The sequence below is a fragment of the Eretmochelys imbricata genome, chromosome 15 (assembly GCF_965152235.1).
Source record: "Eretmochelys imbricata isolate rEreImb1 chromosome 15, rEreImb1.hap1, whole genome shotgun sequence".
NCBI classification, from domain to species: domain Eukaryota; kingdom Metazoa; phylum Chordata; order Testudines; family Cheloniidae; genus Eretmochelys; species Eretmochelys imbricata.
The window spans coordinates 8,985,429-9,012,444 of record NC_135586.1 but is presented as its reverse complement, the minus strand read 5'-3'; the positions used below and the strand labels follow the sequence as shown (position 1 = coordinate 9,012,444).

Below are 27,016 nucleotides of genomic sequence, written 5' to 3'. Positions count from 1 at the left end.
GGGTGCTCAGCAGGGGTTGAGCGTTAAGTCCATCAAACCAATTGTCAAGCCACCTAATGAGCCGTAATGCACTCTGAGAGCCAGGAATCAAAGCTCAAGGACTTGCATATATTAAGGGCTCCGTCCTGAGGTCCTCACTCAGGCAACCCCCGCACTGACATCACTGACAAAGTGGCCAAAGTCAGGATGCAGAACAAGGCCCTACGGGGGTTAATGTTACAGATGGGAGAGCAGGGAAAAGGCAGCAGGGTTTTCATATCCCCACCCCCTCGGCCTTTCTCGGGCCTTGGGGAGGCCGCTCAGAACCTTGCCTAGTTTTCTGCATTCCTCCCTCTTGTAACTTTAAGCCCCTGAGGGCCAGATTTTTACATGCCCTTCTCAGTCACACCTAGGAAACTTCCCAGGGTATGCACCTGCATGTACAGACTGTCTTGTGGAGGCAAACTCAGGTGGACATGAGTATGCACAGCACGAGCTTAGAGAATCCATTGAGAATTTTGGCCTTTCCATGTGCATACAAACTTGAGCTAAGATGCTGGGTTAAAAGCCCGTCTGCAGAGAGGGGCAATGCAAGGGAGCAAGGTCAAGCAGGTGCGGCCGTCTGTGGACAGAGGCTGTGGAGACTAGAACTGCCAATTCCCATGGATGTTACCTTGTCTCTCGGATGGGTACTTCCCAGCCCCGATGGCGCAGATGGCCCTGTTGCCACTTTCCCATTGACTGCTGCTGGATTCTGGTGAGCTTTGGAGCGTCCGGTGGTTACCAGGCTAGTTTAGGTGTTTGTATTGAAGTAGTGCCTGGGGGCTTTGAGGTGCTAGGCGCTGTACAACACAGTGAGAGACGGTCCCGGCTCCAAAGAGCTTGCAGTCTGGACAATACACAGGTAAACAGAGGGGAAGAGACTTGCCAAGGACAGTGGCTGAGCTGGGAATGGAACCCAGCTCTCCTGACTCTTTCTCCGGGGCGCAATCCACTCGGGGTAACATGTTCACAAGTCTCATTGAAAGCCTCGGGGACTTGGATTCCTAAGTCACTTCCACCCTTTTGCACGTTACCCTAGCTGGGAATGTACAGGGACAGATTCACAGCTGAGGATCCGGGTGCTAGGCTGTGTCCCATCCCCCGTTGGGCAGCCTTGGGGCAAAGGAGGCTTACGGAGCAGGAGAGTTGCTCTAGCCAAGGGGTCGGTAACCTTTCAGAGGCGGTGTGCCGAGGCTTCACCGGTTCACTCTAATTTAAGGTTTTGCGTGCCATAATACATTTTAATGTTTTTAGAAGGTGTCTTTCTGTAAGTCTATAATATAGAACTAAACTATTGTTGTATGTAAAGTAAATAAGGTTTTTCAAAGGTTTAAGAAGCTTCATTTAAAATTAAATTAAAATGCAGAGCCCCCCCAACCGGTGGCCAGGACCCAAGCAGGGTGAGTGCCCCTGGAAATCAGCTCGCTGGCCGCCTTTGGCAGGTGTGCCATAGGTTGCCTACCCCTGCTCTAGCCGTTGCAGTTCCACACTTGTTGCTTGGAAGCATGTCTGCCTTTTGCCTGCTGCCTAATCACACTCCTGTTCCTTTCTCCTTCTCTTTTGCTTTGGATTTGTTCCTTTTTAGCGGGTTGAAGACTTTATATATCCCCCGCTCTCAGCCTGTTAGCTCTACGAAGGGAGGACAAGCGAGAGAGACAGCTTTAGAGGAGTTTTCCCCAGTCCTCTCTTTGTTCCCATTTCTCAAGCGGTTTGCAGCTATCCTTCCCTGAATCCGTGCGACACCAGGAGACGGATGGATGATGTCAGTCAGCTATCATCATTCATCCTTTTAAAATTTCAATTTTTTTTTCAGAGCAAGAGGGGGGAACCTCTGTCCAAAATCACTCATCCTTCCTAATAATGAGAGCTGTCACCAGCCTGGCTTGGCTAGGAAATGATCCTCTCTGTAAATATTTGGTCTGTAACTGATTTATGGGTGGAAAAAAATAAGATTAGTAGTTAATCACCATGCTGCAGGAAGCTCTATTGGGCTGGATGCCTGCAAAGAGCACATTGAGGAGACAATGCCGGGGGCTCTGTCTGGGATGAGCTCAGAGGCTGGGCTGGAGCTCAGCTTTGTCGCAAGTGGAGTGAACTCACTGGTGTCTCGTTGGGCCACGTGTTTCCAGAAAGGCTGCTTACAATTTGCAGTGACCCTTGGCATGGTCCATTAGCAGGGTTAGAACCTAAGAGTTTCAGGTCTGTAGTAAAAATTTCTGATACTTGAGCTGAAGGAGTAACTCTTCCATGGGGACCAGCCCCTACTGGGTATGTGACACACACTCTGTAAATGTGAGTGGCATTTAAATGGTACCATGGGAGCAGCTTGTTTGTGTAAATCTTTCTGAAGCTGTTCTGGAGTGTGTCTATGGAGAGTGCTGTGATGTGGGGATACTTGTGGGAAAGGAAAATGTGGGGATGAGAAATGGAAACAAGGGACTCAAAGCAGTGCTGGAAAAGAGCCAGGACTGGTTCAGGCCAGGCTGCCAACCTGCAGCTGCTGGACTCCCCACGGACACATGGGCTCCACCCCAAAGCTGGAACATTGGTGTGAACTTTCCTGTGGCTGACTGGCAGTTCTCTGTTGCAACCCTCCTCTCAGAAATTGAGAGACTTCTCTTCTTATTCTCTATCTCCTGCTCTAACCACTTGCTACCCTTCCTCCCGGCAGTGAAATCCCCTGTAGGATTGATTGTCCTGCTGAAAAGGGGATTGTCCTCTCCAAATTCCTTTCTGCCACTGCTAATGGGCTCTCCAGTGACGGGGTCTTAGGATCTGAGGAGTTCTGGGACCACAAAGGAGTTCAGAGTCTCAGCTGCCCCTTGTCTCCAGGCTCGCCTTGAAACTGCAGCTGCTTTCAGTCAGCTGTATTGACCAGATGATAATTAGGGATATTTGTCAAGGTCCCACTACGGTTGCAAAACTTAGCTCATCCCATGGTTTTCTGCTTGTCTCTGTAGAGGATAAATCTGTTGCTAGGGGCTGCAGAGAGCTGGACTTGTCACCATGGAGACAGCAGCAGGGGGTACCCTGGAAGCATGGAAGGCTTGGAAACCTGGGGACAGGTGTCTGGAATTGGGTTGGCTCTTAGCAGGTGAAGACACATGATTACATGCTGGTGTATTAGTCTCCAACTCGGTGGGAGCCCCGTTGAGGGCTTCCTGGGGCCATTACCCCCAAGTGCCACAGTCCTTTGCTCCTGCCTGCTTCAGAGGCAGGAGGCTACATTGCAGAACTTCATCTGATGCAATTGTCTGTTCGGGTAGCGAGCCCACATGCTGCGCAAAGTGAACGAAACAAGCCCCTTGATGGCGAGTTGTTTGCACAGAGACATTGAAATGAGCAGCAGCTTTTCCTGTGCAAGGAAACAATTAGTGCATTAGAGTTCGGTTTAATTTTCACATGCTATGGAGGACTGTCAAACGCGCAGGGTGCCGCAGGGCGGTCATTTCCTAGCAATTGGCGTCTCCAGATGCCCGTGGCGTTGTCATGGATTTGGGGTTATCAGAGATGTGCTGTGGTTGAGAGGAAGGGGAGGATGCTGTGTGGTGACGTCCCAGGGCAGCGAGCCAGAGCGTTCTGGTCTTGGCTCCGCCACTGCCTTCTTGTGTGATTTTTGGGAAGCCACTTCACCTCTCCAGGCCTCAGTCTCCCTCTGTGTACAGAGAGGGTGATAATGCTGGAGGTGACCCCCCTGGCAGGCTGTGGGGGGAGGGGCAGGGGGACATTGCTCCTGTGGACATTGCTATATTGTTAATGGAGAAGGGCTCATGTTATGAAGTCCTTCCTTGTGTTGCCTGAAACCAAATCAGGTGGGAGGGGGAGGGCACGCAATAGCACCCACAGAGCTGTCTGGGCTTTGGGGTGAGCTGAGCTGTTCTCTGGGGCTGGAATGTTCAGAGGGACCAAAGGGAATTAGGTCCCGGAATCCCACTGAATTGCTCGGGGATTTGGTACCTGACTCACTTAGGCTATCCCGACATCTAAACCCTGTAGGCTATCCCAGCCTGAATGCTTTGCAAGGATTATGTGGGGCTTTACCTTGCCTAGGCCTCAGCCCCTTCTGCTTCAGTAAAACTATCAACTCCTCCCCTGTGCCAGGGAGGACGGTGCTAGGGATGGTACAGAACAGAACTGGGCACCGGCCCTTCTGCTTGGGGTCCTTCGTCTCTGGCTCCTGTGTTAGATTGCATACTTTTTTGGCTTCTTCAGCCAAATTCCTGGGGACAGGTGGTGTGAGGAGACCCCCCTCTGCAATAGATTTCTGGAGACAAGAGCATCTTCCCCTGGGGAAGGGGTACAGTTTAGCTGAAATCCCCCATCAGAGACATCTCCCGCTCTGTGTGTGTGTGTGATTTATTCAATGAGATGCTGAGTTGGGGGAAGGGGGGAAATCCCGTGTATTAGAATCCCTTTGGGGAGGGGCCTGTCTCCCTCAAATTCCCCTGCAGGTATCTCTTGTATCCAGTTTTCAAGGGTCAGTGGACCCTGCTGTGAAGTATGTGAGAAGCTAGCCTGTCTCGCTTCGGCTTCCCTCAGGAGCTGGCAGGTTGGGTCTGTGGGGGAGGGATGGGGCACCTCCCACGCTGGACTCGAAGGGGGCTGGGTGGATCCCTCAGCCATGGGGGAGGCCATTCATTGGAAGTCTGCCCTGGTGCAGAAGGAGACTCTGATACCATGGCGCATGGTGGGGCTGGGCTGGCTGGAATCTCTCTTATGAGCCGCTGGACAAGGGGATGGGTTTAGCGGCTTTAGAAACAAGAAAGGAAACGCTGCTGACACGTAGAAGAGCTGTGCCAAAGCCGCCGGCCCATAATTCAAACGTGCACCACAGGGGCTGTCTCTGCCGGGCCCAAGCGCTCGAGACGACCTCTCGTGGTCGCTGGGCCAATGACTGTAAACCTGACGCAGAACCTCGGAGTAACGCGGTCCCTGGAGGGTTCGGCCTCAGTGCTAAGGTCTGTCAGGAGACAGACTTGGCTGCCAATCTCACGCCCTCTCCAGCCATCACTGACCAAGCATGCTGAGGTGCTGGCCAGACCCATCAGCAGGAGCGACGCTGGGGAGGCCTCTGCTTCTTGCACTGGAGCTGTAGAGGGCTGATCCCTCCGTCATCGGAGGGTTAATACGATTCATTCTCTTCCCTTGCCACCCCTGCATTGTTGTTAACTAATTAGTTACAACCGTGTAACCAGAAAGCAAATGCACCTGATTGAATAAGAGGCTGTAATTCAAGCAGGAGTCGATGCTAACCTCATAAATCGTGAGAAAATATCGCCAGCGGTTTCTGAGTGTCAGAGCCTGGGCGGCTGATTGATGGCCCTGGGAGCCTCTCCAGGCCCCGGAATTGTTTATTGATAACATCAAGGGCTATTGCCCTGCCTGCTCCCTGCCAGAGAGGACAGAAAAAACGCCAGCAACCACCCAAAAAAACCTCTCCGGGATTAATGAAAGGGACCTGGGCTTCCTTAACGGACGCTGTGGCCTCAGTGGGAACATTGTGTTTGTGAGAAGAGCAGAAAGTGCTGTAACCGGAGATCCCAGGGACTGGGGCAGTGAGGGAGGGTGGGAAGTGCTACAGGAGAAGAAGCTCTCTCTAGTAGCTCCTCAGGACGCAGGCCGGCTACGGTAGCCAGTGAGGCACCTTCCTTCCTTCTCTCCACCCCACGTGTTAATTGACATGCTTCCAGGCCAAATCCTCAGAGGGGCTGAGCACCCGCAATCCTGTTGACTTCAGCAGGTGGCATGAGTGTTTCACCCCTGTGCAAAGGCCCCATCTGAGGCCTGTGTGCCAGTCGCATCCCACGCTAGCTCTGTTTTGAGGGCTGAAGTGATGCCATGTCCCTGGGCTGACTCCCTCCCTGCATGGGGTGAATTTCACCCAAGGTGCTCACACCACTCAGAGTCTGGCCCTTTATACCCCCTTTGCCTTCCACCAGTGCACACTGACTCCCCATCAGTCCTCGTTTGACAGTGCCAGGCAGGATCTAATTCAATCGGACAAGCTAGCAGCGCGGAGAGAAAAATCTGCATCTTCCCTCCACCTCCAAGAACAGCTGATTGTTACTGGGGAGCCCCGAATTTTTGGCCAGCACATGGCTGGCTAAACTGCCCACTTGGCCGGCGTGTGCCCTGTCTCAGATCAGTGGGGGGGGCGTGCTCTTTGGGGCACCCACATAAATGGGTTTATGGACTGGCCTCTTGCTTTGAAAGTTGGCCCTTAGCCCAGAGTCCCAGTGGAAAGTTGTATGGATTTCTTCTGCCAGTCTGGGGCTCAGGAAATGTGGCTTTACCAGACCTCCTGTGTGACTTTGGGCAAGTCACTTTAGCCTCCCTGTGCCTCAGTTTCTCTTCTGTACAATGGAGACAAAAGCACTGGCCTGCCTCCCCCGGCTGTGGTGTGGAAAGCCAAATTAGAGGGTGAGGCACTCAGACATGACAGCTGTGGGGGCCGTCACTGCTGGTGTATTAATTTAGATGGCATAAAAGAGCCAAATGCGTCAAAGTTACCCAGGCACTGTCCAGCGTTAACCAGTGTTCCATAAGGTCTGAGCTTTGGTATACAGCGCCCTCAGCCTGCTAGTGCCATGGCAAACACACCATTGAAATTCCTTTTAACCTTTTAGTGAAGACAAAGACAAGAAGGAAAACCAGTTCCATCATTTGAAATGTAAAGTATTAAATAAGACTTTCATTGCACTGACTTTCCTTGTTCCTTTTCCCTTTAGCTGGAGAGAGTTTTGGAGGGAAAACCCCCTTGTCTGACCGTCTCTTCAATGGCCTCAAAGATGGGACTAACTGTCCTTTAGGGGAAAAGAGAAAGAAGTTAGTTGAGATGAGCTGGAGCTGTTGCTGCTGTTGAAGTCTGATCCCATTTCGTCCCAGATGGTGGTTGGGATTTAGTTGGAGCTGGGAGGGGTGGAAGGTGTCATCTGACCTGGTTTGGTCAGGGCATCCCTCAGGTTAGGACGAAGAAGGTCCAAGGTCCCAGGAGATGGTGAGGGTAGCCATGATGGTGAAGCTCACTCCAGTAGCCTCTGTCTTGTTCATCCATCATTTCCCCCTCAGAGTCTCTTTCTTTAAGGATCCCAAAATGGAGTGATGGGTGAAACAGCCCTTCCCCTTAATATTTGTCCACCAATTAGGCCTATGTTGATTTCATTCATTAGTTTGTGGTTCCACATCTTCTGATTTCAACACAGTCCATGGGTTATATTGGTAGCCTTTTGGTGTAGACGAATCCATTCTGTCTCCCGTTTGTGCCTTTTCCCATCAACACTTATTGGAGGTTATTGTGACACTTATGAACTTTCACGCACTTTTTACAGCTGTGTTCACAATTAGAGTAAATGTGTAGGCCCTGCCCAATTACCACAACAAAACCTCTGTTGTAGCCCCGGGCCAGATCCTCTGGTGGTCTAAATTGGCATAATTCTGCTGAAGTCCATGGAGCTGCACTGATTAGCACCAGCTGAGAATCTGACCCCGGAATCATCATCTCATTCATCAACTTGCCAAACTGGGCGATACATTTTAAATTGACTGGAATGGAAAGATGTTAAAAAACTGCAAAGAAATTCCAGTTGAGCACCCGCAGGTGCAGTAGAGCTCCTGTCTCTCGACTTGTCCGTAAAACAGCTGGCCTACTGTTGGCATTATATTAATGATAAATGGTGCCTCTTGTCTGTGTGGCCAAAGAATCCAGGTAGGAGATTTTGAAAGATGCCTACGGGATTTGAGTTCCCAGTACCCTAAAGGCACGGGAATTGGGTGTCTAACCTCCCCCGGGTAGCTTTGAAAGTCTCAGCCCTAAAGTTTAGTGGCTCCAACAACATTTATATCTCTGTCTGTCTTGTACTGCTGCCCATCACCATGGTATCTGGACTCCTTCCATGTTGAATCAATAGCATTAGCAAAGTCCCTAGTGCATGTTATGGTGTCTCTGGCTTCTCTCCAGCATTGGGATATAAACTCTGTTTGGGATAGGGTGATTTTTTTAAATTCATTTTGTGGATTTGTGAGGCTGTTTTCAGGGTTTTTTGTGGGAGAGGGTTTGGGTTGGTGTCGATGGGTCATTGTTGTGATGGTGGATAGACCTTATCAAACAGGAAAGTTTGGTACCCAGTTTTGTGCACATAAAGACCCATTTGCGTGGGCAGTACAGCTTGGACAGGCATAGTGGATGTGTTTTAAAAACAAACCTTTTGTAGGAACAGCTTAAGCACCGAGTTTTGAATATATAACCCCGGAAGAACGAGGTTGTAAGAGAAAATATTTCCAAAATTCTCACTGGTCAGTGCAGACTCCTGATTGATTTGTTCCTTTCCAAGTCTTGACTGAAGACGGGGTTTGAAGAATGAATTATGGTGAGGCTCCAATATCCCAGCATGGCATCACATTTGTCTGTCACGGGCACTAGAGGTTTTTCAGGTAGCAGTTGAGTGTAATTCCTGTAGGATGCTAAAGATTGATGCTGCCGTGCAGTGTTAACATGCCGTAGTTTCAGAACTGTGAAATGCAATAAGAACATAGCAAGGCTGGAGTGTGAAAAAATGATATGATTTTTATTAGCTTGTGTTACCATGTGGGTAATAATAGTTTGCATTCACATAGCACCTGCCATCCAAGGATCTCAAAGCACTTGATAAACACCTCTACTCCTGTAATGTGGCTTGGAGGTAAGCCTCAGAACTGGTCTGACTTTGGAAATGGGATCTGGTTCAGCTCATTATTAAGATAAGGGGCCACATGCAAATATGGATCTGAGCCCAGGTTTGGATTTCACGGCTTCCTGAAGTTTGGGGTCATTCCAGTGTGTGAGGACAAGGGTTCAGGCCCATGTCTTCCTGTGCTTGTGTTTTAGTCAGACGCATACTAGTGTTTCCCTGAGTGGAATGCGTGGCTTGTTGGCACTTCTCCCCCCTCCCCTGTTTAATATGAGAAAACGTATTCTGTTTCCTTTGCTGTTCTTCTTCATTTTTTCTCCTTCTCTTTCTCTTAGAACAAAGAAAAAGAACAAGCCCCTGAACTTAAAGATTCACAACAGTGTGGGAAGCTGTGAGAACATCCCCTCCCAGCGCTCTCCCCTCCTGTCCGAGCGCTCCCTGCGTTCCTTCTTTGTGGGACACCAGCCTTGCGTTCCTTCCACTCCTCCTGTCCACATGGAAGCCACCTTCTCAGCAAGTAAGTCAGACCAGCTCAGAGGGGAGCCTCTGCTCGGGATCACGTGTCTCTTTCCTTGACGGCTCGTGGAGTTAGGCACCTAGCGTGCTCCAATTCTGCTCAGGTCGGCAGGGAAGAGGAGCCTGGAGGCAGGAGGCTCCAGGATTCTGTTCTGTAGCCAGTTGTAGATAAATGGCTTCAAAAGCGCTGGGTACATTTTGCTTGCCTGTGCATTTCTCTCCTTGGTTTGGCAGAGGAAAACTTGTTGCTCTAAATATTGATGGTGATCTATGAATAGTTAGAATGAAGTATGGTGTGTGTGTGTAAAGATATATATGCATACATGTGTATAAATATTGAGGTATTACATATAAATGTGTGTATATAAAATATGAAGACAGACACAAGTCCAGCCCTTACTGTAGTCCCAGCCATAGGTATGCATTTCAGTGCAGGTTCTGGAGAATTGTTCTAGGCCCTGATTCAGGAAAACACTTCAGCACTTCGCAGTGGTTTTCAGCCAGGGGTACTGTAGCAGGGTGAGCACCCGCTCCAGCCCTGAAGGGGTTGGAAAAGCCCTGCAGAGGGCAGGGGCTGGGGAAGGGAGCAAAACCCCAGCTGACTGGGGGAAGTGGCGGCAGCTGGAGGCCATGCACCAATCAGGGCCCAGCTGGCTATATAAAGGGTTTGAGCCAGAAGTTCCAGTAGAGACTCTCTCTAGCTTGGAGAGAGAGGGACCTGGCTGCAAGGGCTGAGAAGTACCTAGATTGGAAGCAGGGCTGGGGAAGGCTAAGGGAGCAGGGGAGCTCGGGTCTAGGAAAGCTGCAGGCCTGGGAAGGCCTATTAGGTGGGGGGGTTGCAGGGGCAGCCACGGGTAGGCAGAGGCAGCAGGTCCAAACCCCCTCGCCTGTGATTAGTGGCTGATACTGCAGTCTGCCCCAGGGAGCAGGGGCTAGTTGGTGACTGGCAGTAGCTTAAGACTGAGGTAAGGTGGGGATAGTGGGCGGGAGGGTTTCCCTGGGAGGGGGAGACCCTGAACTGTGGGGGTACTGCCAGAGGGCAGCACCCAAGACAATGGCACTGAGGTCCAGGAGGGACACGAGGCCAAGGGAGGCGAGACACCGGCCTGATGGAGGGTCTCCGGAGGCTCGATGCTAATTCCCCCAAGATGACCAGCAGGAGGCACTGCCAGGTAAGTCTGTGCTTGGTTACAGGTACACATACCCCTGGGGGTATGCAAGGTCTGCCAGGGGGAACATCAACTCATCTAGATAGTTTTATAACAGGCTACATAAAAAGCACTAGCAAAGTCAGTAAAAACTAAAATTTCATATGGACGACTTGTTTATTCTGCTCTATATACTATACACTGAAATGTAAGTACAATAGTTATATTCCAGTTGATTTATTTGATAATTATATGGTAAAATGAAAACATAAGCACTTTTCAGTAATACTGAAGTGCTGTGACACTTTTGTATTTTTATGTCTTATTTTATGAGCAAGTGAGGTGAAACTTGGGGGTACACAAGACAAATCAGACTCCTGAAAGGGGGACAGTTGTCTCGAAAGAGAGCCCAAAGGCATTGAAGGATTAATGAAACCTGTTTCATTTTGGATATGCAGGTCTCCCATGGGATTGCTGCCGATTCTGGCTCTCTGCTTTGAACATTCAGGGCCAGTTTTTCAATGGGTCTCCTTTACTGCACCATAAGCCTTGTCAGCAAAGACTGGCTCTGTGTCTGTGGCTTGTTTTGCACGCACCTTTTTTCAGACCCTGTGGAGGAAGCCCACAGCAAACTTGGCCCCTGAGGTAAAAGGTTTGGAACAAACTGTATTGGGTCAGTGTCTTTTTAAAATGTCTTTATACATGGTCTGTTTTCTGCTCCCATTGATGTTAGTGGCAAAAAACCTCCATTGACTTCAGTGGGAGGATTGGGCCCTGTTTGTAATGCCCATAAATAGATGGTGTCAAAGCAGAATGTACCATGTTCCACGCTGCTGGGCTACTTGTGTAAATTCTGCTAGTGTTCAAATGGCAGGGTGGCAGGTGAGTGGGTCACAGGTGGGTGGTTAGCCCTGGATCCAAGGGGAGGGGGAAACACTTTTACATTCTGACCCTTGTTTCCCAGCCCCAAGCCAGAATTCTGATAAATTTTGGAGGCATTGAAGTTTTTACAGCACAGTTGTAAATATGAAGATAAACAGAACCCACCCTTAAAATGCAGGGAAAGTCACCAGAGAAGCAGAAATCCTATATCTGCCAAGTGCAATGGATGTGTAAGTATGGCACTGGGCCTGACACTTACTTACCGACTCTTTCTAGTTACTAATGTTCAGTTAAGCCAACTTTCTCTAACTCTTTGCACTTGCCTTCTACTGGCTCATCGCTTTCTTCCCTCTCTCCTTCACATTTTCCTTCTCTCGCTCTGTCCTTTTCTTTTTCTCCCTTTTATCTGTTCTTTTTACTTTGTGTTCATTTTCTGCCTTTTTCCTCCTCTCCAGAGGCTCTTGTTCCTCCTCTTTGCTTCCTGTTTTCTTCCTACTCTTCATATTTTCAATCTTCTTTTGCCTTTCTCTGCTCTCCCTTCTCGCTCAGTTTCTCAGGGCACGGGGCAATGCTGTGAAATGTTGCTTAAACAAGCTGTGGCATCTCCCATGGCATTGCACATTCTTACAGAGACACTCTCCCTCCCCCCCTCAAATATATCCTCCCCCTCAAATATATCCTCCCTTGACAATATTTCCACCAGGGAGCACATGCCAAGGAGGGAAGGTGCCAAGAAACTGGCACCTAGATACTGTGGTACTTGGCACCCTATAAATATCTAAAATAGAAGAAATGTGATCTGGAGCAGCTGGCAGCAGGGTCTGTGCACATAAGCCTGTTGTCCTTTTGGCATGTTGTAGTCGGGGGTGGGTGGTACTGCTGTGGGGTATAGGGGCAGATCCACAAAGAACTTAGGGCGTGGGCAATGGAAAGTATCATTCCGCTAAAAGGCAAACTGGTCCGGTAAGTCAGCTGTAGTCCTACTTTTCTCTGGAGAAACTACACCGCTCCTTCCCTTAGGAAGTAATGCAATCATCTGTCTCCATAGAAAGCTGCTTCTATCCATGCAGCCAAAAATAAATGGACGAAGCAGGAGCGTATGCATGTGTGTGCTCTCTCCTTGCCCCATTGGCATGAGGCCTCTATGGGTGAGAGGCTGATGAGGCAACCTGGCAATCAGGAGGGACAGAATTCAGTATGAAAAGGGTTAAATCTCCAGCGCTGCACCTCGCAGATTACACACACAGTGTCTCCTGCTGTTTTTAATCAGAGCGGTGGCCTAATCCTTCAGGCAGGGCGCTGGGAATTTACCAGGCGTTTTCCTGGCCCAGCAGATATCTGGGTACTGCAGTCTGTTGGGAGTGCAGGGACCCCATGTCCCTAAGTCACAAGGCAGTGCTGCTGCAGGCCTGGCTCGCTGTTGGAGAAAGCTCAGGATCGTCAGTTTATTTCAGACACACAACTTCAGTTTTTCCCCCAGTTACAGAGAAAGCGTCTTACCAGTTATTTAGCATCCGGGGCTTCTGCTTCATGTAAAAGGAACAGGCGCCGGGAGTCCCGTTTCACTCCCGACGAAGGGAAGGGAAAGTCACAGTTTGAAGCCCCCTTGGGAGGCAGGGGGGATCTGTCGGCTTCAGATTCCATAGGTAGCTGCAGGACAAGAGGCCTCGAACCTGAAGCAGCCACTATGTGAAAAGCACGTGATTGCCAAATGGGCTCCCAGACTCTCTGAGCTCCAGGACTGAAGGCAACAGGTTATAAGTATGTGGGGGTTACTTAAAGCCAAGGTGGATTAATTTAAATCAAGGCAATTTAAAGCGGTGGTTTAAATCACCAAGTGGAAAGTCTTGATGTAAATCATTGATTTTAATCAACTTTTCCATTTGTACTTCACTTATTGTCTAGGGAAAGGTTCATTCTCTTTGGTTGATAAAACCACTGAAACATGTTGATGCACAACTAAATAGAGCCCTTACACTGGATTTGGTACACGAGTTTGCTACCTACGAGGGTACCTATGACTGTATACATTTATTTAAGCAATTATATAGCTTAGTATTTTCACATTTTGATTGATTGTACATTTTGTGTGTATTAGAAAATGGTGAATGATGTATTTCTTATTTACTAGATAATTAACTTTTTGCTCAGGATTTGTGTCCAGCTGCATTAGGATGGTAACTGGAATTTAATTAAACTTATTTTTTATTTAAATGTTTTAAGAGATTATAGTAAGTTTAGGCCTTAACATATTTTGTATTCAATTCAGATTTCATTTTAAACAGGTTTATTTTAAAAAAGAAAAACATTTTAACTTAAATAACAATCAAAAAATAAAATTTAAATAAATAAAACCAATTTTTGTTTTTTTTTAATAACCCATTTTTATCCATCCTGCTTTAACCTTTCCTTCCCCCTCTTTAATCTTCCTCCCCTCCCAGCAAGCATAGCCATCTAGTGGTAACTCTTTCAAACCATTCCCATTATTTCCTCTGGAACACTGTCGGAACGCCAAGTGCTGGAATGCAAATGCCAGAAAAGTCTTAGGTGCAAATGTCCCAGTAGTTTGAGGTTCGATTTCCTCTTGCACAGGAAAATGCTCAATCTATTTGCAAAGCAAGTGTGAAAAACACTTAAGAACTCATCCTCTCTTGGCAAGCTGTGCACTGTCGTGCTCTGCTTGGCCGGCATTTCCAGCCTTGTCTGCCTGCTTGTCCACTTCTTGCACCTTGGTCCCTCCTTTCACAGGGCCCGTAGTGCACTGGGCCACCTCCCGCTGCTCCTGTGCAAGGAACCCACTCTGTCTCCCATCTAATCCCTCAAAGTCTCACTGGTGCCATGCTGCCAAACTGAGTTGTCTGTCCATTGCCTATTGTGCCCTGTTGTCTGCTCCTGTCAGATTTCAAAGGATCATCCTCAAGTGTTTGGACAGCACCCAGCATGGAGTGGCTGTTACCTTAAACACATAGCTAATGATAACCTTGTCAATCACAGTAGCTTTGCAAACGATCCACAACAGACTCTGCTCCCCTCCTGACCCTCTCAACTATCACTGGTGGCCACTGGTGTTCTTATCACCATCTAGGCCAGATTTGCTCAGAGCTGAGTGGTTAAAGACGCTGGTGTCTTGTCTATAATGGAGCTTCCCCTGTTGCCAGCGCAGGAGAGCGGCACAGGGCAGTATCGCAACAGTGGGGAGTGTTCAGAAAACGCTCAGTGTGGATTCTGGGATGCAGCTCCCCTTCGCTCCTTGGAACACACTAAGACAACATCTGGATGAAGAGATCGAGGATCAGCTTTGCAAGCTGCCTTCAGAACCAGAGCTTCCTTTGAGGCCATTTGTTTGCGTATGCTGTACGTCGGCAGTGTCATGACGCAGTGCTTCTTGGCTTATGCCCCAGCACGGCATCTGGGGAGAGGGGTTTGCTCACTAGCTGGAGAGCAACCCTGCAGTCATGGCTCTCTCGGCCCTCTTGTGAGGCAAGGATCTTGTGATCCTCCCCCCCAAAGCATCTGCCTTCTGAAATGGTTCAAGATTCAGCAATCTGTTCCTGGCATCCCCTTCCTCCCATGTCTTAGGCTGCCGGGTCAATGGGACCTAGCAGCAGTGCTGGGGGCTGGCAATATTATTTATAGAGATGTCCAACTACCTGACTCTTAGTGGCACAGCTAGGAGATTTGCCTGGAGTGAGGATATTTTTATGTATTGCTATTTTCCCCCAGTGTCAAACCAATGTATCTTTCTACCCAGAATGATGGTGAGTAGTAGACCAGAAACCAAGCAATAAAGCCCATTCTCAGCCAGGCATTGGTTTGTCTCATTGCATTAGGTTCCCTTATGCATCAGTGTTGGGTTGCACCACGGGGTGGGATAACCTGATGCAATGCGGCATAACCCGGAATGTGACACAACGGGATGTGATGGACTAGCAAATGCCTGGCTGTTTCTGGAGCAGTGGGGTTTTCTCTTCCCCCTTCTGTCCTGGCGGGTCATCCCTGACAGTCTGGGGTGTAACGTTTGCATGATCAGTGGATGGAAGCTGTGCCTAGTCTGGCAAATTATTCACAACGGGTTGGTGGCTCTTCACTGGTGGATCTTGCAGTCCACCCTTTACCAAAGCAGTAGTAACGTTAACACGTTTAGCGCCAACCCTGTTCTAGGTGCTTTACAGACAAGATCCCAACACCAAAGATCTTGCATCATGCAGACTCCTGGGAAATTGTCAGTTCCACAGTGTAATTTACACTCCCCACCCCACCCCCAATCGATCTTTGGAGGAAGACGGTGTGATCTAGTGGGTAGGACACTAGACTGGGAGTTGGGAGACCTGGATTCTGTTCTGAGCTCTGCTAAGTGATCTTGGACATGTCACTTCATCATTCTGTGACTCTGTTTTTTCTTTCCCACCCTTCGTCAGCCTACAATCTAACTACACACAAGACTTTGGCCAGGGTCGGTCGGCCTGTCTGTACAGGATCTAGCACAGCAGTCTCAACTGGAGCCTCTAGTTGCCACAGTAATACAAATAACATTTGTGAGCATGTCAGGGACAATCCTGCCTTTCACCCCCTGGCCCATGCCAGGAGTGGCTAGTTGCTTCCGCTCAGTCAGCTGTCTGCAATCGCAACTCAAAGGAGCATGTTCTTCCAAACCTCATATGTTCAGCTTTTCACCCCCCTGATGGTTTTGACTGTTTGGGGGTAACGACAGGAAATGGGCTGTGTCCTGCATTTCTATCTCTCTCTGCCCCTTGAATTGCCTAAAAGGGACATCTTTCTATGGAGCAGGCAGCCAAAGAGCAGTGACCCAGCAGAGAGGAGGTGACTGATCATACAAGGGGACCGCAGGGCGCCAGGAAAGCCAACAGCTGCTCTCGTGGGAGAGAAATATATCCCTGCTCCACAGTGGGGAGCGATGCCTTGCCATCAGCTGCGGCTGCTGAGCCTGGTCTTACAACTTGGGGGTGACTTCAAATAATCTCCACCTTCCTGAAAGCGCTTTGACACCCCCAGAGAAAAGACGACATGTAGACAGCAGCCTGGTCATTGGTGTCAATCCTGAGGAAGGCCGACAATGGCCTCATTTGCATGGCGCCGAAGCACGCTGCTCACCACCCTTCCTGCGAAACGAGCCGCCGGGGGCGTTAAAGAGAGTGATTATACGGTGCAGTTTAATGATGCTCGACACCAAGGGTCATTACGTCGGGGAGAGGAGATGGGTTGTGACACACAGCGCAGAAGCATTATTTGTTTGGGGAAAAACTCATCCCTGCAAACCAGCTCTCCTCTGGCCCTGAAGGGTTTGAGTCTGTCAAAGGCAGCGGTTAGGGGTGGCATCGTCCTAAGGGAGACACGCATTACAGCCACCCCTTTGGGGCACTCTGCATTCCCCCTTGTTCTGCCCAATGGGCCTTACTTCCTCCTACCTAGTGACATGGGCCCCATCTCTGAGCCAGCACCTCGCTGTCGTTAGTGAATCACTGAACCACTCTGCGGTAGGTTGGCTTTATTCACCCTGTTGTACAGATGGGGAAACAGAGGCACAGACCAATTAAGTCAAGGTCACGTAAGGAATTTGTGGTAGGGTTGGGAATTGCACCTCCATCACCAGAGTCTCTGTCCAGCCTTAACACCAAGACCATCCTTCCTCCTAGACTTCATGCACCTAATCCCTTGGTGGTAAAAGCAGGCTCCTGAGGAGTGTTCACCATGCTCTTTGCTGTCCTCTGGAAGGAGGACTCAATCCACATCCTCAGCTGTTGCCTGTAAAGAGTGCTTAATTTGTGCTAAGGCTTGCCAGGGCTGAGCCCCAGCACCTCTGGGCCTGGCAGTTCCTAGCCCCGGCACCTCTGGGCCTGCTGCATCATTTGTGAATGTAAAAAGATTGCTTGAGCCCTGGCACCTCTTTCTTTGTGAATTAAGCACTGCCTGTACGGGTCTGCTCTGCCATAGCTGGAGACTCTGGGGCAGTGCGAGCACTTTTGGACCCAAATCTATGGGCTTCCCTTTGGAATTTGGACTCTTCATTTCACTGTCCCTTCCATGGTCCCCCTGTCAGTTGGGGGACTCCCCACCCAGCTGCAAGCAGAAGCTGCAGGTTCATCAGGTCCAAAAACCACCTTTCCTGGGCTCCGTCCTATTAACAAAAAAAGGTAATTCTGAAATCTCCCTGCATGAACCCCCAACCTAAGCCTTCTCCCTAGGGTTCCTGCTCTCAACTGCTCTGCCCCATACCCTCACTCCCCTCCCACCTCCCACTACATACCCACCCAACCTCTGATCAAGCTGGCCTGTTAGTGTAGCCAGGACGGTGGGAGGGGTTTGTTGCCCCGAGTTACATACCTGTCTGAGCCATATGTGGGCTGGCTAGCACCTTCTGTTGCTTGTGCTTCCGTGGCTACACTTGGTGTTGTGTTTTTTTTTTTTTTTTTTAAGCACCCTGGTTCAATCAGAGCTACTGCGGGTAGTCTCCTCAAGCGGGGAATTGCATCCCCAGCTCCAAGGGCAGATGTACCCACCACAGTCATGCCTGTCCCCCACCCGTCAGGGGTTACACTCTCCCTGGGAGGAGGGACTGGGAACATTTTACCCCCTATCTGTGCCACTGTCCTGCTAAGGAGGCTTGTTGATACAGGTCAACAACGAGGACCCTCACAAATAGCTTAGCTAGGAAGTCAAGTGCATCTCTCTGGTCTTCAGAAGACTGGTTTGAAATGCTAGCTGTGTGTGTTGTAGGATCATCAGAGCAATGCCTGATACAGCATAGGGTTGACAAGGAATTACTTGTTTCAGCAGCTTGTTCAGGCGATTACTGCCAGAAAAAGGCATTGTCAGCACGTTAAGAAAAAACACTTTTTTTCTGGCTGAAGCATAGTCTCGGGGTGCTTTCCTTTTGACACCCAGCTACTCACACTGCTCATGTGGGCAGCATGTGCCTGTCTGAGCTCTCCGCAGTCCTTATCAGATCCTGGCTAATGTGGTTTTGGATGCTTTTATTTTTTAACTGCTGATGGGCTCTAATTAGAATGAGTCTTAACAGATGCACAACTCCACAGGGCAACGGAAAAGGAGGGCATTTAATTGCCTAACCACTGTCCTTTCACTGTGCTGCCTGATTCTTGGAGGGGGGACCTCACTTATGGCACAGGCAGAATTTCCATGAGCAAAACTTGATTTGTCTATCTGGACTGTGCCCTTGCTTTAATTTTACTTGTCAATGGCAAAAGGCAACAGAGAGGGGAAAGCCATCACAAATGGGGAGCGTGTGAATTCAAACCTGGCTGCAAATTAGCACAGAGCTGTTGCATTCCGTGACTTCAGATCTCATTGGGTGAGGGTGACCGATGGGTGCCTTTTTACATCTTTGCCACATGTATTGCTGTTCTCCTTTAGGCTGTATATTCTCTCCCAGGCTGTTTCTCTCTTGAGCTTTGGTAGAATGGACCCTTTTTTCCCATTGGCTGTAGGGTCTCTGCAGTTTTCCTGCTAACCAAGTGGCATTATGTCTCTTGCTTTGCTGCAGGGATTTAACTACCTGGGATAAGCCAACTTGCACCTTTTTGTATTGTCTTTTGTCCCGTGATCTCAAAGATCTTTGCAACCATTAACTAATTAAGGCATCACAGCCTCCCTGAGCAGCTGAAGAATAAATCCCTTTCACTCAGAGGAGCCTTTGTTCTGGCTGGATCCAGTTACTATGCCCCAGGGGTCTCTTTACCTCTGCCTTCCAGCAGGACCTCCTGTTTCCCATGAATGTGTATTGGCCACAGGTGTTTTTACTCACGGGCGGGTACATGACCGTTTGTTGTCCTGTGAATTTGCTGTGGAGGGTTCCTTTCTCAGGCCTTGCCTGCTTTCTAGGGTGGGTGGCTATATTAATATCCAGCATTCCTTAGCATCACCTTCATCAGGTGTCTTGGAGGGGGTTGATGTCATTCATATTTTCCTGGGCTTCTGCATCTCTTTGGCACTTGGGATTCTCCCCTCCTTCACCCCACTACAGCACCTCAGTCTTGCAGACCTATATCCAGCTGCTATTCACAAAGTTTTGCAAAGTTTTTCTTTTGCATCAATTGTCTGTGTGATTTGCTGGCATGAGTGTGGGGTGGATTAATGATCAGTTCTCCTTGATATGTCCTCCCCGAAGGCTCTGTGTGTGCTAAACAGCTCTCCTTTCCCCTCTGAAGGCAGCAGGATGTACCTTCTCATCCGGTTAGCCAGAGCATTCCCCACTCAGACCATGAGTTCAAAAACCTTCGTTTTGGGGTCTGGCCCCTGAACAGGGGCCAATTTTCTGGCTGCAGAGTCTGTATACACCAGTTAGTGGCTCTGGGTAGAACCCAACTCCCTTTAGAATCTCACCAAACAAAAGTTATTTGCCCAAATACGTCACTTGAAAATCTCAGTCGGTGCCAATTATGCTTTGTGTTTTTAATGCTTAGGAGACTGAAGTGTTGTGGCCCCAGTGAGAACAGGCAGGACCGAGGTGTCACTGTGGCCCGAGGCCCGTGCAATGTCAGGGAACTGATCAGGTGGGTTAGGCCCAAATAATCCTAGCAGGTGACCCCTGCTCCATGCTGCAATGGAAGATGAAAATGCCCCCGGGTCCCTGCCAATCTGACCGGGGGAAAATTCCTTCCTCATGCTGAACCTGGCAATCAGCATGAGCCTGAGCCTGGGAGCCAGGATCACCAGCTAAGCACTTAGGAGCAGAGGATTCTCTGTACCACCTCAGAACATCAGTCCATCCTGCCTGGTGTCCTGCCTCCAGCTGTGGCCAAAACCTGCTGCTTTAGAGGAAGGAGCTAAAACCAAACAAACCCACAATGTATTTCACCAGTTGTGTACCTGAGGGGAAAACCGTCCTTCCTGACCCCTGCAGGTGTCTGGCTGAATCCCTGAAGCATGAGACTGATCGTACATGTTAACTCATCGTTCTAGTAAGGTGGGGCATCTCTCCCCATGACCTTGGAGAATAGACTCAGTGAACTCTCCCCTGGGGTCTCTTGGGCTTTGTGGATGGTCTCCAGTCTCTCTCATGTTGCATGTGTACACACACACACACACACATGCTTTTTATCATATGTGGGCTGTAGATGCTTGAGCCCTATGGGGCCTGGGAAAAGAGGTTTCAGTAACAGAAATGTTACACTGTTCTGGGGGCACAGTCTGTGCTCCTCCTCCCCCAGCTCCAGCCTACCACCTAATGAGGGACATGAAGGCAAATATTATGCCACCTTCACTGTGACACCCCCTGAACTGCTCTTGAGCAATGATGGTGCTGCCTGTCAACCTCTGTGTCCCCCTAGTAAACACATTGGGCCTATTTGTCCAGGCAGCTCCCATCGGATCTGAGTTCAGGTCTTCCCCTTTTTTTTGCACCTCGAGTCTGTTGGGATTTTCATGCAGACAACAAAGAGCTCTGGGGCTAGTGACTTTACTTTAGCCAAGATGCTTGGGCATCATAACAGTGACACAGGTGGATTATGCTAACAATTTTCCCTTAATGTGTCAGGCCAACCTTACCCTATTTGGCTTCAGTCCATTGTTCCTTTTCCTCCCCTCCCAGCTTGTGAAGACTTCTCTGGCTTTACAGTCTCACCTGGTCGATCTACTTTGGCACTGGTCACGCCCTCCCTCATCCCTTGAGTTCTTTCCTTGGCTCCATTGTGTAGATTAATCTCCCAGGGTCACTTCCCCAGATCTCTCGTGCTCTCTCTCAAGCTTCCCCACTTGACCTGATTTCAGAGCCTCCTTCGGCCAGTGGAACTCCAGATCCAGATGCACCCACACTTTGGGGGTGGGTGGGTGGGTGGGTGGGTGGGAATCTGGATCTGAACTTTCTAATTCAACCCCAGAACTAGTATTAATGAGATTACTCAGAGTGGGACCTGGGAGGCTTTGATGCCTCTTTGCCCTCTCTTGGCCTCCTGCTGAGCCCAGGGGAGCTGGAGAATGGGAAGCCACCTTCACAAGACTCACTGCACATACCCACTGGGAGGTGATGTGCTTTGCTGGCAGGTCCTCTCCCCTGTGCTTTCGGCATCTCTGGCTCTGTTAAAGATGGACCCAAGACCCAACCCTGGATCCCAACACCCCAATCTTTGGGGAAAGCGTCGAAATCCAGCTTGGGATCAGCATTCTGTGCCCTAGGCCCATCTCCAACAGCGACCGCTCCCAGCGAAAGCCCTGGGGGAAGCAGGGTCTCTCATGGGGTACCAATGCTGACCAGCCCTTGGGTTATTGGCCAGATTGTCCCTGCCCTAGCCTGGGACTGAGGAGCAGGGTCTGGTCCTGACAGAACATCCTGGAGAGATGAGGTCGTGGGCATTGACACACCCCATGGATGAGTCCTGCCCTCTCTGAACTGCTGACCTTTGAGATCTCTGCCTTTTGACTGGCCTCACACTCAACACCTCAACCTTACTGTCTGCCCGCAACCAGCACCAATCCCCTGTGGGGCTAGTTCTTCCCTTTTTACCCTGGCCCCTCTGGTTTCCTTAGAGACGTTATCGTCATCCCCTGGCACAGGAGCCTCCTCATCTCCTCCCATTAGCTCCGAATGAGTCAGGTGTATTGCTGGCCCAGCTGTTCCTCAAGCCGGGCTAGAGCTGAAGGCTTTGGGCAGGTCCGAATGACCTACAGGAGGCAGTCCTTTGCCTGTGGTGTGAGATTCCCCACTGGCAAACACACTGCCCTGGCCTGGGGATGCATCCAAGTCCCCAGGAGCCTGCAGCCCTGGTGCTGGGATCCTTCTGGGCTGTGTTTGTTTCAGGAAAGGTGTATTAATACCCCAGGAGAGCGTGTCAGAGCAGTGTTAAATCAGCACTCATGGCTCCCCCTTTTCCAGGCCTCTCAGGTGAAAAGGAATCAGCTGCTCTGTGTCGGGCTTTCCTTTGGCTGTTACTCCAGCTACATATTATTGTGGGTCTGGACTCTTGGGATCTACTGCCGGCTCTGCCACTGATCCATTGTGTGATTTGTGGCAAATCACTTGCCTTGTATGTGGTGCAGTCTCCCTATCTGTACAATGGCTAAAAATACTTCCCTAGCATCCAGGTTTGTTTCATCACGAAATCGTTTCTGTGCGAGTTGCAGGTGCTGAGATGCCTACTGTGCTCCTCGTGTCTTAGACATGCCTTGTTTACCGGTACTTTGATTGCTGTGAAATTCCCTGACGCCTCTTCCCCCACCTCCTGAGGAGCAGACATTTTGGCATGTGCCTACGTGCACTGCAATCTAGGGCTGCATCCGCACTGCAAGGCAGGGGTGTGATTCCTGTCTGCATGGGCACATACTTGCTAGGATGAGTGCAGACCGTAACGGAGCGGCGGTAGCGAGGCCGGGGAGCCGTCCTGAGTACAAACCCGCCCAGAGCCCACAGGTGCACACTTGGGGGAGCTGGTCCGTTTGGCTACCGCAGCCACGCTACTATTTTTAGCGCACTAGCTTGATCAGAGCTAGCCCGAGTCTGTCTGCACGAGTTGGGAACTGCAGGCCCAAATGTCAGTGTAGGCAAGTTGGACTAAGGGTACATCGGCAATGGAATAAGAGTCAGAGCTCAGACACGGCCAGCCCAAATCAGCTCAGGCTGTGGGCCTAAAAATGGCTGTGTAGACGTTCAAGCTCAGGTTGGAGCTCAGGCTCTGGGACCCTCCAACCTCATGGGGTCCCAGAGCTCGGGCTTCACCCAAAGCCTGAATGTCTACACAGCAATTTTACAGCCCCACGAGCCCAAGTCAGGGCAGCAATGGGTGTGTAACTGCTGTGTAGACATACCGTAAAGGCCCCATTGTTAGTGGCCCGTTCCTGTTTCAGTTCTAGCTGAACATGTCTGCGCACGCAGTGCACCGGATCCTGCTCTTTGTCACTCCCGTGTGCAACCACGCTGATGGTGAGGGGTCTGGTCCTGTGCTCACCTCTGCAGGTGTAAAGCTGGAGTGACTCCACTGCCGTGAAAGGGGCACCAGCGGTAAGCGTGAAGCCGCAGTCTGGTCCAGTTGATGCAGGTGTTAACTGACAGAGTAACACCTGAAGGGCATGAGCGTCTCTCTTCCCTGGCAGGCGTATCCTGCTGAGACCAGCTCCTCTTTGGAAAAGCTGAACGCTACAATGTCATTAACGCCAGTCCCGCTGTCAGTCTGCTACAAAGCCACCCTGGCAAACATCAAGTCCTGAATCTGGAGGATTTCCTATTCTGGCAATGTTGCCAGAGAAGAAAGAATCCAGCTTTGGCTGATTTAAGCCTAATTGACCCAGTGAGGCTGAGAATGGGGTGGGGGGGAAATCATAATGTAAGTATTTCAACCAGTAAAGTGACTGAACATGACATGCCTGCTATATAAATAGGACTGTCACGCTGCAACAATGAGATGCCATTATTATAAAGTGACTTCTGTTTCCTCTCGAAGAGAGAGTCTCAAAATAGCTTTGCCTTGTGCACCTCCGATGCTTTTGATGAGCAAATTTGTAAAGGTTGAGATTAAATTTCAGTGCTGTTGAGCCTTAAACTCCAATAAAGTATAATACAATAAATGCTGCCTTTGCCATGGTATAAAGCAAAGCAAACCTGTACAGAACCTGGTATCTGTCTAGACGTTGAGGCGAACGTTAATACTTTCAGTGGTGGTTTTGCATTTGAAAATCCAGGTGGCAGGTCAAAGCCTTTAAGCTTTAATTCTGCGTTAAAATGATGCCACTACTCTGTCTGTCTAGACGTAACTATGGCTCAGTGTCTGAGTGCCTTACAGACTTTTAAAGCAGGTCTGCAGCTGAAGGTGTAATGTCCAGCTCCGGTAGCTGTCCAGGTGCTAGCTTTGATTGACCTAGCAGTGCTGCTGAGGCATCATAGGCTAGCAGGCTGAGTACCTATCTCGGGCCTTGGCCGGGATCGCACTCGGGTGGTTAGTCCTTGCTGCCGCCCACGCTGCTGCAGCTACTCTCCTCCTTTTAGTGCCCCAGGTCAATTGACGCTAGCGCATGTATGTCTGCCCAAGCTGGAAATGACCTTTCCAACGGCAGTGGACCCCTAGGCTTAGTCACCTACGCACCTGGAGCGGGCAGTCTGCATTCCTCACCCACTTCTGAAAATCTGAGTCAAGATGCCTGTGGGCAGGTAGCTCTCAAAGCAGGATTAAAAAGCAGCTCAAGAGGCATCTCACTAAGGGAGTTCATACCCTCCAGATACCCACCGATGTTTACTTTGCCATCCTCCCCTTAACTGTCGCTTAGCCAAGTTATACGGTGTACGTATTTAGTTCCCTTAAATCTTTCTTCAGAAACTGAGCTCTCCAGGTCCCAGTGGATCCTGCTGCTGTTCTCTGCATCTCCTCCAGGTTGTCCATATCTCTCCGTAGGATATTCTCTTTTCTCTACCGTCAATCTGGCAATTCATTTTAAGGGCCTGCCTGAAGAGGTCATTAGGAACATCCTTTCCCTCTGGATGATTAGCTCTTTGACCTTCTCTGAACACCATCCTTGAGGAGACAAGATATCTGTGATGGGCTTAGCTGGCATAATTTCCCCTCATTACTGAACTGGAATTCGGTAGAGTATCTGTAAAACAAAGACACTTCTTGTAGCTAAATGCCTTTCCCGTTGACTTTTAGTTCAATATTCTTATTTCCATTCTCTTGTGTATTCACAAAGTTTTTCTTTTTGCATCAGTTGTGTGGTGTGTAGTTTTTTTTTTTTTTTTTTTGCTGGCGTGAGTTGCCTCGGCCTACCACTAGTATAAATCTGCTTGGCGAATGCAGATGTGAGAATAAGCTAAAAAATTTTTTTTTTTTTTTTTTTAAAAAGCACCAACCTCCTGCCCCGGGGCTATGGGTATAATTTCTGGATCACTTTGCAAATTGCTGGTCTTTTTATTGATGGATTCCCAAGCCTAGAGGTCAGATGAGTAGGGATCTAGTTCTTGGGTTCCCAGTCTATAAAATGGGGATAATTATCTAGCATACTGGCAGGGGAGGATGCTGGGAAGAGGAATTCCCTATTGGTTTTAAGGCTTTGCAGTTGGAAAGTGCTGATCATTGCTGTTCATGCAAGGACTGAGTGGGCGTCCTGCGTCTGTAGCATTTATGAAGTGTAGCACTGGCCTGATGGCTCTAGAGTAGTGCAAAATATGAAGCCTTTCAGGTGCGTACTTGATTTACCTCCACCCAGACACATGCTGGGATGCTGAAGACCAACACCCTAAGCTTGATTCAGTACTCGATTGGATAGCCATTGAAATAATTAGAGCACTTGAGTGATGTTGTCATTGGTCCACCTTGGTTGGTAGGTGGGCTGCTGGGTTCTGCACCAGTTGGAGTTTCCTTTAGTCTGTGGTTTCATCTGCAAGCATGGAGGACAAGCCCAGGCAACAATGCATGGATCACCGTGGCCAAGTCTGTCTAGCAAGAAGATCGAGTCCTGGCCAGACAGAGGAGGCTTGGTCTAGCCATTTGGGTATATAGTAGCGAAGAGAACTCCTAGAGGAGCCCGAGTCTGTGAACCACTATGACAGTTGCCCTCGTACGTGAGGGTGAGGCAGTGGCCAGTTCTTTTGTTTCTCTCTGCCCATTAGCATCACTTCAGTATGGCTTTAGTTCAGCTTCTGCCAGCTGCTCTCAAGCCAGAGGTTGACCTTGCAGTGGGGATAAGTGGGGAATGCTGTTTGCCTTTGCAATGGGTGTCTTGTACCTATTGCTGGCATTTCAATCCACGCTCCTTTGGACTGTCTCCATCCTCTGCACCCTGGAGCCTGTTGTCAATGTAGAATAGGATTTGAGGGTGGGGGCATAGGGTGTCAGGGGAAAAGGGAGCTTTGTGGATCCCTGCAGGGGGGAGCATTCTAGAGGTGCATTGCCTATCACCCCCAGGTGCTGGGGTTCTGCACATTCCTCACCCCCGTCTCTTTCTTGCTGCCTGAGAAGAGCAGGTTAGCTTTTACTGACTGAAAGTGTCAAATGCTGCAGAGTGCCAGGAAAACACAACTGGCTCTTTGCCCTTGGCTCACCATACGTGTCAGTTACTTTAACGTTTCGCTCCACCTTCACTGTCATCCATTGGTTCAAATAAGGGGCTGGGAACCAGGACTCTGAGCTCTGTTAGTGGTCTTGCTATGTGACCTTGAGCAAATGCCTTATCCTCTCTCTGCCTCAAGGGCTCCTAGCTGTAAACAGATTGTGGAAGCCTTCCCCCACTGCCGGGGGTTGGAGGTGTAATTCATGTGTCCGAGGTAAAGGTGTTGCCTAAGTGCGGAGTTGTCGTTTCCCAGCTTCAGGATGATTCATTCCAGGGCTCGTTTCCAAGTGTGAAGGGTTTACTTCCATCAATTTTATCCATCCCATTCATAATTTTAAAATAGACTCTCATTGTTTATTGTAGTAGTCAGAGGAAGGTTTGTTTATTTGGCTGTCACCATGATGGATAACAAATTCATACAAATTCCCTGGGTATCCAAAGAGGTGCCAGTGAATGAATAAGGGGAATCTTATGCCAGAATGCAATCACAATAGATACACTTCAATACACATCAAAGTGATTTCAGGGGCAGCTGCTGCTGTTACTCGAAGAGGACTATATATAAAGCCAAACCTCTGGATAGAAACACCAAACAGATAATCCGCAAGGGTCTTAGGGGGACCTGGATTCCATACACCTTGGCATGGGTGGTGGGTATAATAGGTCGGGGGAGACTAAGCCTCCCCAAACAGCCAGGCCAGAGCCCTGCCCACACTCCACCCTGAGGCCCTGCTCCCATATTCCGCTTTTCCCCCCCTTGATCCCACCCATACTGCT

The 27,016-nt window shown here is 49.5% G+C and overlaps 1 protein-coding gene across 1 annotated transcript in view; it reads left to right on the top strand.

Annotated features, from left to right (window-relative positions):
- The window catches only part of KSR2 (kinase suppressor of ras 2), a 271,742-nt gene that overhangs the window by 107,537 nt on the left and 137,189 nt on the right, over positions 1-27,016 (top strand). Inside the window, exon 5 of the mRNA XM_077835018.1 lies at positions 9,023-9,204. Within this exon, the coding sequence (XP_077691144.1) occupies positions 9,023-9,204 (182 nt within the window). The remainder of the gene's footprint in view (positions 1-9,022; positions 9,205-27,016) is intronic.